The sequence below is a fragment of the Coregonus lavaretus genome, assembly GCF_964263955.1.
Source record: "Coregonus lavaretus genome assembly, chromosome: 18".
NCBI lineage: Eukaryota > Metazoa > Chordata > Actinopteri > Salmoniformes > Salmonidae > Coregonus > Coregonus lavaretus.
Window position 1 is genome coordinate 2,492,203 of NC_140005.1, and position 16,191 is coordinate 2,508,393.

At 48.2% G+C, this 16,191-nt stretch overlaps 1 protein-coding gene across 1 annotated transcript in view; it reads right to left on the reverse strand.

Annotated features, from left to right (window-relative positions):
* Window positions 1–15,836, reverse strand: part of LOC311146010 (calpain-3-like) — a gene marked incomplete at both ends in the record, with an annotated part of 63,939 nt that extends 48,103 nt beyond the window's left edge. The window contains 5 exons of the mRNA XM_084182445.1: window positions 4,750–4,918; window positions 6,094–6,227; window positions 6,564–6,682; window positions 12,359–12,428; window positions 15,585–15,836. Coding sequence (XP_084038571.1) covers window positions 4,750–4,918; window positions 6,094–6,227; window positions 6,564–6,682; window positions 12,359–12,428; window positions 15,585–15,836 — 744 coding nt within the window. The remainder of the gene's footprint in view (window positions 1–4,749; window positions 4,919–6,093; window positions 6,228–6,563; window positions 6,683–12,358; window positions 12,429–15,584) is intronic.
* Between the last annotated feature and the right edge of the window lie 355 nt (window positions 15,837–16,191).

Sequence of the window (16,191 nt, forward strand, 5' to 3'; positions counted from 1 at the left end):
GTGTGGTGAAGTTATTAATTACACTTTGGATGGTGTATCAATACACCCAATCACTACAAAGATACAGGCGTCCTTCCTAACTCAGTTGCCAGAGAGGAAGGAAACCTCTCAGGGATTTCACCATGAGGCCAATGGTGATTTTAAACCAGTTACAGAGTTAAATGGTTGTGACAGCAGAAAACTCAGGATGGATCAAAAACATTGCAGTTACTCCATAATACTAACCTAATTGACAGAGTGAAGAGAAGGAAGTCTGTACAGAAGAACAATATTCCAAAACATGTATCCTGTTTCCTGTTTGCAACAAGGCACTAAAGTAATACTGCAAAATGTGGCAAAGAAATACAAAGCATTATGTTTGGGCTCTTGGAGGGTTGGAGCCCCCCTGCTGGCTTTGCATCTCAGTACTCTACTTGTCCACGACCCACATGCTGGTCCTCTGTAGCTCAGTTGGTAGAGCATGACCCATGCAGCTTTAAAAAGACAGCCTCAATGGTGCTGTGTCACGATCGCCTAAGAAGTATGACCAAAGCGCAGCGTTGGGAGTGAACATCTTGACTTTAATAATTCAACACGAGAATACAAAACAAACCACGATCGTGAAGTCCTCAGTGACAACTACTGAACAATGAACAAAAACCCACCACCCCAAGGTGAACAATGACAGTTTAAATATGGCTCCCAATCAGAGATAACGAGCCGACAGCTGACACTCGTTACCACTGATTGGGAGTCACTCAACCAAACACAGAAACAACCAATAACCACCCAACCAACCCAAACACAACAATACTTAACACACTCTGGCTAAAATACCAAGTCCCGGAACCAGAGCGTGACAGTACCCCCCCCTAAAGGCGCGGACTGCGACCGCGCCTCAAAAACCCAAATAGGGGAGGGCTGGGTGGGTGTTGCTCCTCGGAGGCGGCTCCGGCTCCGGGCTTGACCACCACCCTACATAACTCCCCCCGTAATGGCCCCGGTCCAATCCAACCCAGCTGGCTGGATCCAAACTGATGACGCGCACCCCTAGCTTGGCGCGTGAGACAGGAACGGACCGGACCTGGCCGACGATACGCACCCTCGGCTTGGTACGTGGAGCCGGAACGGACCTCCTCAGGTTGACGACTCGCCTCCCTGGCTTGGTGCGAGTAGCAGGAATAGGCTGAACCAGGTTGACGACTCGCCCCCTTAGCCTGGTGCGAGTGGCAGGAACAGTCCGAGTTGGGCCGACGACGCACACCGTAGTCTTGGTGCGTAGAGCAGAGACAGGCCGGGCTGGGCTGGCGACGCACCCCGTAGGCTTGGTGCGTAGAGCAGGGACAGGCCGGGCTGGGCTGGCGAAACGCACCACAGACTTGGTGCGGGGCGCAGGAACAGGCCGGGCTGGGCTGGCGACGCACCCCGTAGGCTTGGTGCGTTGAGCAGGGACAGGCCGGGCTGGGCTGGCGAAACGCACCACAGACTTGGTGCGGGGCGCAGGAACAGGCCGGGCTGGGCTGGCGACGCACCCCGTAGGCTTGGTGCGTTGAGCAGGGACAGGCCGGGCTGGGCTGGCGAAACGCACCACAGACTTGGTGCGGGGAGCAGGAACAGGCCGAGTCGGGCTGGCGACGCGCACCGTAGGTTCAATGCGAGGAACAGGAACAGACAGAACCGCACTGGGGACACACACCCCTGGCCCTACACGGGGATCAGGAACGGGCCGGACCGGACTGGTAACACACCCCAGTACCTCTCGCCGTGCCTCCACACTTTCCTTCCCCTTCGTAACCAGTGGCCCCCTTAAACTGGCGGCCATATCTGCCAACCTCTTGCACTCCTCCGGGCCGTACACCTTCTGCCCCGACGTCGTGAGCCCCCCCCTAAAAATTTTCTGGGGGTCTCTCCTCCCCATGGACCAGGCATCTATCTTCCTCGCCAGACTCTCCAGACTCTCCATCCTCTGCTCCCAAGTCCAACCTCTCTCCTCCTCACGCGGCTTGACCCAGTCGAAGTGGATATCCGCTAGAGTTGCTTCTGGCGTTGGCTCCTGGACACGCTGCTTGGTCTCGTTGTGGTGGGTTTTTCTGTCACGATCGCCTAAGAAGTATGACCAAAGCGCAGCGTTGGGAGTGAACATCTTGACTTTAATAATTCAACACGAGAATACAAAACAAACCACGATCGTGAAGTCCTCAGTGACAACTACTGAACAATGAACAAAAACCCACCACCCCAAGGTGAACAATGACAGTTTAAATATGGCTCCCAATCAGAGATAACGAGCCGACAGCTGACACTCGTTACCACTGATTGGGAGTCACTCAACCAAACACAGAAACAACCAATAACCACCCAACCAACCCAAACACAACAATACTTAACACACTCTGGCTAAAATACCAAGTCCAGGAACCAGAGCGTGACATGCTGCCTGTTCTGTCACAGACTCCATCATGTCACAGATACAACGATTTAGCCACACAACACAAACTCTGTGGGATCAATTGTTTCAGTTGTGACATTTTGCAGTTCTGACTTATTTTGGACTTTAAATAATCCCCTTAGCTACCACATGTCTGGTTGAGGTCCAACACGACACGTCACTGAGTAACACTCTTCATATTTTCAAGCATGGTGGTGGCTGCATCATGTTATGGGTGTGCTTGTCATCGGCAAGGACCAGGGAGTTTTTTACGATTAAAAAACTGAAATAGAGCTAAGCACAGGCAAAATCCTAGAGGAAGACCTGGTTCAGTCTGCTTTCCACCAGACACTGGGAGACAAATCCACGTTTCAGCAGGACAATAACCTAAAACGCCAATTATACTCTGGAGTTACTTACCAAGATGACACTGAATGTTCCTGAGTACCCTAGTTACAGTTTTGATTTAAATTGGCTTGAAAATCTATTGCAAGATTTGAAAATTGCTGTCTAGCAATGATCAAAAACCAACTTGACAGAGTTTGAAGAATTCTGAAAAGAATAATGGGCAAATATTGCACAATCCAGGTTCGCAAAGCTCTTAGAGACTTACCCAGAAAGACTCACAGCTGTAATCGCTGCCAAAGGTGATTCTAACATGTATTGACTCAGGGGATTTATTATTTATCTAATCAAAATATAATTATTAGTGTTTTATTTTCCATAAAACATTTTCTTTTGAATTTTTCTTTCACTTTGACATCACAGAGTATTTTGTGTAGATAGTTTGTCAAACCTATAGTTTTGAAATCGCTCTTGCATTTACTGAGATCCTCCATAGGTCAGGGTTTCGTCCCAGATAAATGCAGACACCATCCGTTTTCTTCAAGAGTCACTTGAAAGCAATCATGATACATTTTTAATAAAAGTTTTGTTTACTTAGTGGTGGCCATCGAGGGTAGTTGATCATTGATATAGCACTGGATGCAGTTTGTTAATCTTATGAAATAGCTGGAGTTTTTTTTAGGGGGGGAGTGGGGGCAGTTCCCACTATTCTTGTATTTTGTACATGTTTTTATTGGACAGGACAGTGAGTAGAGGGGGCAGGAAAGAGAGAAGACAGCTGTGGCCGTGTCCGAACTCTGGCTACTTACTAAATCTGCATACTGTATACTACTCATACTATTTAGAACGTACTGTATACTACTCATACTATTTAGAACGTACTGTATACTACTCATACTATTTAGAACGTACTGTTTAGTAAAAAACGAATGCTGTAAGCAACAAATATCAGCATCCTAGGCTTCTCCTACTGAGAATGCTTCATCTAATGCGCAATTGCGTTGATTCCTGCCATTGGTTAATTTTGGTACAACGTGTCCCCTCAGCTGATTATCAGCTATTGTCAGACATACGTGGGTCTCAAAATAAAATTATCTTCCTCAATAGTATGCAATTCTACTAGATGAAAAGCCAAAATGAGTATGACATCTTGGCATTTAAAGCATACTGCATTTTAGAAATCTCACATACTATGAAACATTATTTGTTCGCATTCCCAAAATGCCTACCATTTAGAACGCAAGCATGAGTATTCGGACATGGCCATTGTGTCAATTAGGCAGTGGGACAGATTTGTACCCACACCGACACGGTACATATGTGCACTGAGTACGGAGAAGGCAGCACTAACCCCCGGCTAGACCGAGAGAGACAGGCCACATAGTAATACGTTTTACATTGACTGAAATGGCTCTTAGGTCTGGTGACAGGTCAGGTGACGGGTCAGGTGACAGGTCTGGTGACAGGTCAGGTGACGGGTCAGGTGACGGGTCTGGTGACGGGTCAGGTGACGGGTCAGGTGACGGGTCAGGTGACAGGTCAGGTGACGGGTCAGGTGACGGGTCAGGTGACGGGTCTGGTGACGGGTCAGGTGACGGGTCAGGTGACGGGTCTGGTGACGGGTCTGGTGACGGGTCAGGTGACGGGTCAGGTGACGGGTCAGGTGACGGGTCTGGTGACGGGTCAGGTGACGGGTCAGGTGACGGGTCAGGTGACGGGTCTGGTGACGGGTCTGGTGACGGGTCAGGTGACGGGTCAGGTGACGGGTCAGGTGACGGGTCAGGTGACGGGTCTGGTGACAGGTCAGGTGACGGGTCTGGTGACGGGTCAGGTGACGGGTCTGGTGACGGGTCTGGTGATGGGTCAGGTGATGGTTCAGAATCATAAATGAAGAGAGAGGCTCCCTGATGGGCTGCTCTATTGACGTGAGTCTCTTCAATTACGGTTTGTGAGACCGGTTGAAGTAAGGGATCACGCTCCTAAGGTCAGAGACTCACGTCGATAGAGCAGCCCATCATAGAGCCACTCTCCAGGGCCTTCTTCATGATCTTGTACAGCTCCTTGGGCGCCTCCTTCATCTCATAGAACTCTGTCACTCCCCCGGTGAAATCTTCCATGGCCTCCGTGGTGTTGCCGCCCTTCAGGGCCTCATAGGAACCGTGAAGCCTGGGGAGGGGGGGTGGAAGAGTGAGGGTTAGGGTCGTGGTTTGGGAAACCCTGATGTAGACTATAGTCTGATCTATCTAGACTTGTATAGGGTTAGGGTAAAGGTTACCTACTTGGTGTAGGGTTAGGGTAAAGGTTACCTACTTGGTGTAGGGTTAGGGTAAAGGTTACCTACTTGGTGTAGGGTTGGGGTTAGGGTTATCTACTTGGTGTAGGGTTAGGGTTACCTACTTGGTGTAGGGTTAGGGTTAGGGTTACCTACTTGGTGTAGGGTTAGGGTTACCTACTTGGTGTAGGGTTAGGGTAAAGGTTACCTACTTGGTGTAGGGTTAGGGTTAGGGTTACCTACTTGGTGTAGGGTTGGGGTTACCTACTTGGTGTAGGGTTGGGGTTAGGGTTACCTACTTGGTGTAGGGTTAGGGTTACCTACTTGGTGTAGGGTTAGGGTTAGGGTTACCTACTTGGTGTAGGGTTGTGGTTAGGGTTATCTACTTGGTGTAGAGTTGGGGTTAGGGTTACCTACTTGGTGTAGGGTTGGGGTTAGGGTTATCTACTTGGTGTAGGGTTAGGGTTACCTACTTGGTGTAGGGTTAGGGTTGCCTACTTGGTGTAGGGTTGTGGTTAGGGTTATCTACTTGGTGTAGAGTTGGAGTTAGGGTTACCTACTTGGTGTAGGGTTGGGGTTAGGGTTACCTACTTGGTGTAGGGTTAGGGTTACCTACTTGGTGTAGGGTTGGGGTTAGGGTTACCTACTTGGTGTAGAGTTGGGGTTAGGGTTACCTACTTGGTGTAGAGTTGGAGTTAGGGTTACCTACTTGGTGTAGGGTTGGGGTTAGGGTTATCTACTTGGTGTAGTGTTAGGGTTAGTGGTACATGCTTGGTGTAGGGTTAGGGTTAGTGGTACATACTTGGTGTAGGGTTATGGTTAGTGGTACGTACTTGGTGTAGGGTTACGGTTAGTGGTACATACTTGGTGTAGGGTTAGGGTTAGTGGTACGTACTTGGTGTAGGGTTGGGGTTAGGGGTACATACTTGGTGTAGTGTTAGGGGTACATACTTGGCGTAGTGTTAGAGTTAGTGGTACATACTTGGTGTAGTGTTAGGGGTACGTACATGGCATAGTGTTAGAGTTAGTGGTACATACTTGGCGTAGTGTTAGGGTTAGTGGTACATACTTGGCGTAGGCCTTCTCCAGAAGGGCACTCCAGAATTCGTTTCTCTCTGCAGACTTGGTGAACACCAGCTGGTTGTTGAGGGTGGGGATGCGGTCGTCAATAACAACATCAACCCAGTCGCCATAGCGCCAGAACTGGAGGAGAAAGAGTTGTCCCATGCAATACATGGTTGAGGATTTGACAAAAGTTGATAATGTGTTTCAATCAGGGTTGGGGTTGATTCCATTTCAATTCACCCATTTCAGGAAGTAAACTGAAATTCCTATCCTACTTTTAAGGAAATTAAATGAGGAAAACTGGAATTTTGAATAAGTTTAATTCCTGAACTGACTGAATTGAAATGGCACAGACCCTTACCGTGATTGCAGTGGAACATAGTCATTGACATTAGTGTAATAATGAGAGTTGTTTTGACCCATTTAACTGGTAAACTCATTCTAGTTCTGTGGTTTTGATTGGTTGGTTCTGACCTGGAAGTGGAAGAGTCCACAATATCCCTCGGAGTAGCTCTGTTCCTGAGGAACGACCCGGAAGAGAAGCTTCTCATTCAGGGTCAGACAGGCTATAGCAGCCAGCAGCCAGCAGTCACCTAGGAAACACACAGTCAGACAGGCTATAGCAGCAAGCAGCCAGCAGTCACCTAGGAAACACACAGTCAGACAGGCTATAGCAGCCAGCAGCCAGCAGTCACCTAGGAAACACACAGTCAGACAGGCTATAGCAGCCAGCAGCCAGCAGTCACCTAGGAAACACACAGTCAGACAGGCTATAGCAGCCAGCAGTCACCTAGGAAACACACAGTCAGACAGGCTATAGCAGCCAGCAGCCAGCAGTCACCTAGGAAACACACAGTCAGACAGGCTATAGCAGCAAGCAGCCAGCGGTCACCTAGGAAACACACAGTCAGACAGGCTATAGCAGCCAGCAGTCACCTAGGAAACACACAGTCAGACAGGCTATAGCAGCAAGCAGCCAGCAGTCACCTAGGAAACACACTGTTACTTATCTACAGACACACACACACCAAGAAACACACACAGTCAGAAAGACACACACATACATTGAGTGTACAAAACATTAAGAACACCTGCTCTTTCCATGATATAGACTGACCAGGTGAATCCAGGTGAGAGCTATGATCCCTTATTGATGTCACCTGTTAAATCCACTTCAGTCAGTGTAGATGAAGGGAGGAGACAGGTTAAAGAAGGATTTTTAAGCCTTGAGACAATTGAGACATGGATTGTGTATGTGTGCCATTCAGAGGGTGAATGGGCAAGACAAAATATTTAAGTGCCTTTGAACGGGGTATGGTAGTAGGTGCCAGGCACATTGGTTTGTGTCAAGAACTGGAACGCTGCTGGGTTTTTCACGCTCAACAGTTTCCCGTGTGTATCAAGAATGGTCCACCACCCAAAGGACATCCAGCCAACTTGACACAACTGTGGGAAGCATTGGAGTCAACATTGGCCAGCATCCCTGTGGAACACTTGACAACTTGTAGAGTCCATGTCCCGATGAATTGAGGCTGTTCTGAGGGCAAAAGGGGGTGCAACTCAATATTAGGAAGGTGTTCCTAATGTTTTGTACAATCAGTGTACACACACACACACACACACACACACACACATAGACACACAAACCAAGGAACACACAGTCATTCAACAGGCTCAATGGGAAGTTGGTTTCATTCACTATTGTTACTGGTAAATGTACACAACATGTAAAACTATTGTTATCTAACCCCTGGCCGTGAATGGTTGGAGTTGATGGACGGAAGCCCCACTGTTATGTAACTATTGAGTGGTGACCATCTTTGTTGTCTCCAGATGGGACTTGATAGGGAGAGGCCATGCTGACGCGCCTGGTGCCCAAATGGATGACGTGTGGTATGTCACGCAGCTGAGAGTCCAGTGGAGACGAATGGATTGGGTTCAGTCAGTGGTCCTGATGAGCCATTCCCGGGCTAGTTTATAATGGATTGGGTTCAGTCAGTGGTCCTGATGAGCCATTCCCGGGCCAGTCAGTGGTCCTGATGAGCCATTCCCGGGCCAGTCAGTGGTCCTGATGAGCCATTCCCGGGCCAGTCAGTGGTCCTGATGAGCCATTCCCGGGCCAGTCAGTGGTCCTGATGAGCCATTCCCGGGCCAGTCAGTGGTCCTGATGGATTGGGTCCAGTCAGTGGTCCTGATGAGCCATTCCCGGGCCAGTCAGTGGTCCTGATGGATTGGGTCCAGTCAGTGGTCCTGATGAGCCATTCCCCGGCCAGTCAGTGGTCCTGATGGATTGGGTTCAGTCAGTGGTCCTGATGAGCCATTCCCGGGCCAGTCAGTGGTCCTGATGGATTGGGTCCAGTCAGTGGTCCTGATGAGCCATTCCCCGGCCAGTCAGTGGTCCTGATGGATTGGGTCCAGTCAGTGGTCCTGATGAGCCATTCCCGGGCCAGTCAGTGGTCCTGATGAGCCATTCCCGGGCCAGTCAGTGGTCCTGATGGATTGGGTTCAGTCAGTGGTCCTGATGAGCCATTCCCGGGCCAGTCAGTGGTCCTGATGGATTGGGTCCAGTCAGTGGTCCTGATGAGCCATTCCCGGGCCAGTCAGTGGTCCTGATGAGCCATTCCCGGTCCAGTCAGTGGTCCTGATGAGCCATTCCCGGGCCAGTCAGTGGTCCTGATGAGCCATTCCCGGGCTAGTTTATGATGGATTGGGTCCAGTCAGTGGTCCTGATGAGCCATTCCCGGGCCAGTCAGTGGTCCTGATGAGCCATTCCCGGGCCAGTCAGTGGTCCTGATGAGCCATTCCCGGGCCAGTCAGTGGTCCTGATGAGCCATTCCCGGGCCAGTCAGTGGTCCTGATGAGCCATTCCCGGGCTAGTTTATGATGGATTGGGTCCAGTCAGTGGTCCTGATGAGCCATTCCCGGGCCAGTCAGTGGTCCTGATGAGCCATTCCCGGGCCAGTCAGTGGTCCTGATGAGCCATTCCCGGGCCAGTCAGTGGTCCTGATGAGCCATTCCCGGGCCAGTCAGTGGTCCTGATGAGCCATTCCCGGGCCAGTCAGTGGTCCTGATGAGCCATTCCCGGGCCAGTCAGTGGTCCTGATGAGCCATACCCCGGCTAGTTTATGCTGGCTAGATGGCAACAGCAGCAGCATGGCGCTAGTTAAAACTTGTAAAAGAAAGTGATGTTTATTTTCGATTGGGCGAGGGAGAAATATCTTGTAATATTGGTCACCATGACATGCCAATTAGCTAACGTAACGGCACGCTGGTGTGAATGACCAGAACAATAGTGTTGTATCGAGGTGCTTCCCACTGCTGTTTCCCACTAGGATGCAGTATCGAGGTGCTTCCCACTGGTGCTTCCCACTAGGCAGCAGTATCGAGGTGCTTCCCACTGCTGTTTCCCACTAGGATGCAGTATCGAGGTGCTTCCCACTGGTGCTTCCCACTAGGCAGCAGTGTCGATGTGTTTCCCACTAGGCAGCAGTATCGAGGTGCTTCCCACTAGGCAGCAGTATCGAGGTGTTTCCCACAAGGCAGCAGTATCGATGTGTTTCCCACAAGGCAGCAGTATCGATGTGTTTCCCACTAGGCAGCAGTATCGATGTGTTTCCCACTAGGCAGCAGTATCGAGGTGCTTCCCACTAGGCAGCAGTATCGAGGTGCTTCCCACTAGGCAGCAGTATCGAGGTGTTTCCCACAAGGCAGCAGTATCGATGTGTTTCCCACAAGGCAGCAGTATCGATGTGTTTCCCACTAGGCAGCAGTATCGATGTGTTTCCCACTAGGCAGCAGTATCGAGGTGCTTCCCACTAGGCAGCAGTATCGAGGTGTTTCCCACAAGGCAGCAGTATCGAGGTGTTTCCCACAAGGCAGCAGTATCGATGTGTTTCCCACTAGGCAGCAGTATCGAGGTGCTTCCCACTAGGCAGCAGTATCGATGTGTTTCCCACAAGGCAGCAGTATCGAGGTGTTTCCCACTGCTGTTTCCCACAAGGCAGCAGTATCGAGGTGCTTCCCACTAGGCAGCAGTATCGAGGTGCTTCCCACTAGGCAGCAGTATCGAGGTGTTTCCCACAAGGCAGCAGTATCGATGTGTTTCCCACAAGGCAGCAGTATCGAGGTGTTTCCCACTAGGCAGCAGTATCACATGTCCCTGTCGGTAGCTACGTGACTAATTTGTTCCATCCCCTTATCATATTTCCAGTAGGATAGCAGCCTACATGATAAATAACTTGTAATATTGATAGTAACCATCTGGATGGCACCGTGATACTGTCTACTGCCCAATGGGGAGAGTTTGGCTGTAAGCCGGTAGCCCAACGCCACAGGGCGCAGAGTGTCCTTCGCTCGGTCTTGCTGTTCTGCAGGAGAGGGAAGTAGCTAGATAGTGTAGCCAATATCAGGCCAGGGTGACAGCTAAAGCACATGTATTGTAGTGATTTTCACACAAAAAAATGTATAACTACGGCATTAACATCTACATAAAAAAAAGGAACAGTTACACTGATAAAAACGGAATGATTCTCAACACTCTCCCAAGTCCCAACTTCGGCAGACACATTTCAAATTCTCGATGAAGTTTCTAACCACTAGCTAGCTGGGAAGGGCTCATCAGGATGACTGACAGACCTGACTGAACCCAATCCGTTCATCCCCACCAGGTCCCCACTTAACTCTCGCTGTGCGACATACGTCATCAATTTTGGGCACCAGGCGTGTCTGCATTAGCCTCTCCCGTCTTTGATATCTGAAAATACTGATGCAATATTTACTCCAATATCTTTGTGTTGTTGAGGAATAGTCCCACAGTCTCTCACTGCTGACCTCAGTGTTTTCTGGTTGTCACTCCACACCTGTGTGTAGGCTGTGCCCAGTCAGGGAGTTAACCATTGAACAATGTCAGTTATGAGCGTTTAGAATATTTTTGTCCCAGCCTGCATGGACCTTTGTCCCTCGTGGTCCCTTTATACAGACACTGGATGGACGAACAGCTCAACAATGAGAAGTGCTGCTAGCTGGAATCCCTTCCACAGAGCCAGTACAATGTAGAGAGGCCACTGGCAGAGAGGCCAGCCCTGAGCCTCACAGGGGGAGAGCTGGGATGTTTTCTCCCCTGAAGAGAATGGTAACCAGAGGGGTATAGTATAGAGTATGATCAAGGAGTTAGCCATATTTTTTTGAAAGATAAGCTTGAAATGGGCTTGGTCTAATTGATTCAACAACCAAAAACACACATCTAAGTTCAGCCTTTTTAATGACTAACTCATTGATCCTACTTTGTAGTATCCCCTTCAGGGTTATCATGGTACATAAAACCTCCTACCCCTACCGACTCATCAGTCAATACATCATACACCTGACCCCTCCTCAGTATCAGTCAATACATCATACACCTGACCTCTCCTCAGTATCAGTCAATACATCACATACACCTGACCCCTCCTCAGTATCAGTCAATACATCATAAACCTGACCCCTCCTCAGTATCAGTCAATACATCATACTGGTGTGGTGCAATGTAGTGTAGTGTGGTGAGGTGCAGTGTGGTGAGAAGAGGTGCAGTGTGGTGTGGTGAGGTGAGGTGCAGTGTAGTGTGGTGAGGTGTAGTGAGGTGTAGTGAGGTGTAGTGAGGTGCAGTGCGGTGCGGTGTGGTGAGGTGAGGTGAGGTGCAGTGTAGTGTGGTGAGGTGAGATGCAGTGTAGTGTGGTGAGGTGAGATGCAGTATGGTGTGGTGAGGTGAGATGCAGTGTAGTGTGGTGAGGTGTAGTGAGGTGTAGTGAGGTGCAGTGCGGTGCGGTGTGGTGAGGTGCAGTGTGGTGAGGTGAGGTGCAGTGTAGTGTGGTGAGGTGTAGTGTGGTGAGGTGAGGTGAGGTGAGGTGAGGTGCAGTGTGATGGGTGTAGTGAGGTGCAGTGCGGTGAGGTGAGGTGAGGTGAGGTGTGGTGAGTTGACGTGTAGTGTGGTGAGGTGCAGTGCAGTGTGGTGAGAAGAGGTGCAGTGAGGTGTAGTGTGGTGTAGAGAGGTGCAGTGTGGTGTAGTGTAGTGTGTAGTGGGAAGGGTAAGGGGATACCTAGTCAGTTGTACAACTGAATGCATTCAACCAAAATGTGTCTTCCACGTTTAACCTAACCCCTCTGAATCAGAGAGGTGCGGGGGGCTGCCGTAATCGACATCAACATGGGGTGGGGTGGTGTGGGGTGGTGTGGTGTGGTGTGGTGTAGGGTGGTGTAGGGTGGTGTGGTGTGGTGTAAAATTGTTTATTTACCAAGATCTCCCTGGCAAATGTCTGTCCTGCTGGCGCCGCCCACAATGAACTGAGGGTTCTCACAGATCTCCTGAAGACAGAAACATGGATATACATGGATCACTGCTGTAATGGGACTATAACACCAGAACAGAAACACAGAAAAAATAGTGATGGGGAAGAAATCCATACAGTTACGTATTATTATATTACTATTGGACAATATTATATCAATATTTGACTGCAAGTATCGATAATAATAATAATAATAATAATAATAATAATAATAATAATAATAATAATATACACTACCGTTCAAAAGTTTGGGGTCACTTAGAAATGTCCTTGTTTTCCATGAAAACATACATGAAATGAGTTTGAATAGGAAATATAGCAAAATGAATAGGAAATTGGGGCTGCAGGTAGCTTAGTGGTTAAGAGCGTTGTGCTAGTAACCGAAAGATTGCTGGTTCTAATCCCCGAGCCGACTAGGTGAAAAATCTGTCGATGTGCCCTTGAGCAAGGCACTTAACCCTAATTGCTCCTGTAAGTCGCTCTGGATAAGAGTGTCTGCTAAAATGTTTTAAAAAAGTAAAATGAAATGTAGTCATTAACAAGGTTAGAAATAATGATTTTTAATTGAAATAATAATTGTGTCCTTCAAACTTTGCTTTCGTCAAAGAATCCTCCATTTGCAGCAATTACAGCCTTGCAGACCTTTGGCATTCTAGTTGTCAATGTGTTGAGGTAATCTGAAGAGATTTAACCCCATGCTTCCTGAAGCACCTCCCACAAGTTGGATTGGCTTGATGGGCACTTCTTACGTACCATACGGTCAAGCTGCTCCCACAACAGCTCAATAGGGTTGAGATCCGGTGACTGTGCTGGCCACTCCATTATAGACAGAATACCAGCTGACTGCTTCTTCCCTAAACAGTTATTGCATAGTCTGGAGCTGTGCTTTGGGTCATTGTCCTGTTGTAGGAGAAAATTGGCTCCAATCAAGCAGGGTATGGCATGGCGTTGCAAAATGGAGTGATAGCCTTCCTTCTTCAAGATCCCTTTTACCCTGTACAAATCTCCCACTTTACCACCACCAAAGCACCCACAGACCATCACATTGCCTCCACCATGCTTGACAGATGGCATCAAGCACTCCTCCAGCATCTTTTCATTTGGTCTGCGTCTCACAAATGTTCTTCTTTGTGATCCGAACACCTCAAACTTCGATTCGTCTCTCCATAAAAAAAAATTCCAATCTTCCTCTGTCCAGTGTCTGTGTTCTTTTGCCCATCTTAATCTTTTATTTTGATTGGCCAGTCTGAGATACGGCTTTTCTTTGCAACTCTGCCTAGAAGGTCAGCATCCCGGAGTCGCCTCTTCACTGTTGACGTTGAGACTGGTGTTTTGCGGGTACTATTTAATGAAGCTGCCAGTTGAGGACCTGTGAGGCGTCTGTTTCTCAAACTAGACACTCTAATGTATTTGTCCTCTTGCTCAGTTGTGCACCGGGGCCTCCCACTCCTCTTTCTATTCTGGTTAGAGCCAGTTTGCGCTCTTCTGTGAAGGGAGAAGTACACAGCGTTGTACAAGATCTTCAGTCTCGCATGGAATAGCCTTCATTTCTCAGAACAAGAATAGACTGACGAGTTTCTTTGTTTCTGGCCATTTTGATCCTGTAATCGAACCCACAATTGCTGATGCTCCAGATACTCAACTAGTCTCAAGAAGGCCAGTTTTATTGCTTCTTTAATCAGCACATTATTCCATTAAAAATCAGCTGTTTCCAGCTACAATAGCCATTTACAACATTAACAATGTCTACACTGTATTTCTGATCAATTTGATGTTATTTTAATGGACAAATACATTTATTTCGGAAACAAGGACATTTCTAAGTGACCCCAAACTTTTGAACGGTAGTATATATATATATACACACATTAAGTACACCAAACATTAGGAACACCTTCCTAAAATTGAGTTGCCCCCCCCCCCCCCCCTTTTGCCATCAGAACAGCCTCAATTCATTGGGGCATGGACTCTACAAGGTGTCAAAAGTGTTCCACAGGGATGCTGGCCCATGTTGACCCCAATGCTTCCCACAGTTGTGTCAAGTTGGCTGGATGCTCTTTGGGTGGTGGACCATTCTTGATACACACAGGAAACTGTTGAGCGTGAAAAACCCAGCAGCGTTGCAGTTCTTGACACCAACCAGTGCGCCTGGCACCTACTACCATACCCCGTTCAAAGACACTTACATTTTTTTGTCTTGCCCATTCACCCTCTGAATGGCACACATACACAATCCATGTCTCAATTGTCTCAAGGCTTAAAAATCCTTCTTTAACCCGTCTCCTCCCCTTCATCTACACTGATTGAAGTGGATTTAACAAGTGACATCAATAAGGGATCATAGCTTTCACCTGGATTCACCTGATCAGTCTATGTCATGGAAAGAGCAGGTGTTCTTAATGTTTTGTGCACTCAGTGTATAATAATATTGTTATTATTATTATTTTGCTAGTGTAGGTAACCGCGGCAAAATAAAAATAATTCTATAGCTTGTTCTCCATCTTCTTTTTAAATAGTGAGACAACATGTTTTCAGCACTTTTATTTCCCTGACCAATCAACACTCATTTTCTCATGCTCTCTGTCATCTCTCTGCAACAGACATATAGTGAGCAATATGTTTGGATCATCAAATCGCAATAAAATTGCAGTATATATAGAATCGTGAGAATCGCATTACATATCGTATCGGCACCTAAGTATGGTGGTAATATCGTATGGTGAGGTCCCTGGCATCCCCTACAAACAAATGGATAAACCATAGTTCACCAATTCATAGCTTCACATCAACCTTGCCAGGGATTTTAAATAATCAGCTACTCCCCCCCTGCCCCCGTTCTTTAACCATATGATTCATAACCATTTCTAACCATTCTGACAGTTGCATGTTTCAAGCAGCCATAACAACCATGATTCCATCCCATAATGAATGGTGATAAGTACCTCAGAGGTCCTTAGATTTCTCTGTTCAGTACTTAGCTGAACATGTAGATCCAGATAAGATTCCACAAAATGTTTGCCATCATGAATCCCTTTCAAACATCCTGAAACGTCCTTGTTGTTGACTCGGTATTGTAGATATCATCCCACCTCCCACAAGCGTGTCCATTCCATCCCCTCTGTACTGAATCATCCTCCTCTCCTGTATGTCCACCCTGCTTCCCCCCTCCTACCTTGGGTCTCTTCCAGACGATGTTCTTGACCTTGTTGGACTTGTGTCCCAGCTCCTTGTACCCCAGGGACTCCACGGAGGCAGGGAAGGTGTCATCCTCAAACAGGCACTTCTTGGTGAGGCACTCTTGTTTCAGCGTGGCAAAGTCCTGTCCGCTGAAGCGTAGAGGCTTGCTGAGGGAACCTTCTCCGTCTCTTCTCTCTCTCTCCCGGATCAACCGGTCGCAGAAAAAGCCAGATGGTGTATAGGGCATTTTGGATTTTTTTTAAAAACTGGCTTTTGCCACTTCCACTAATGTCTTACAAGCCTAAAAAACTTGGCATAAATCCAACAGGCTTATCTCTGATTGGCTGTGTCTTTGTATGACGTCCCCCTTTCCCTCTTGGTCACGGAGTAGACTTGAAAGGCGTGCCGGGCGAAAAATACATTGACTCAACATGCATTCACATTCACATTCAAAATTCACATCCACACACAAAGGTTGTCTATTTGTTCCAATTCCCATTGGTTCCCTGAACAATGCCCAAATGTTCCCTGGCGGTGGTCATTCTCGTGGTCATTCCATTATTGTCACACAAAGGTGGCGGTGTGCCGGGCTGCGTCACAGT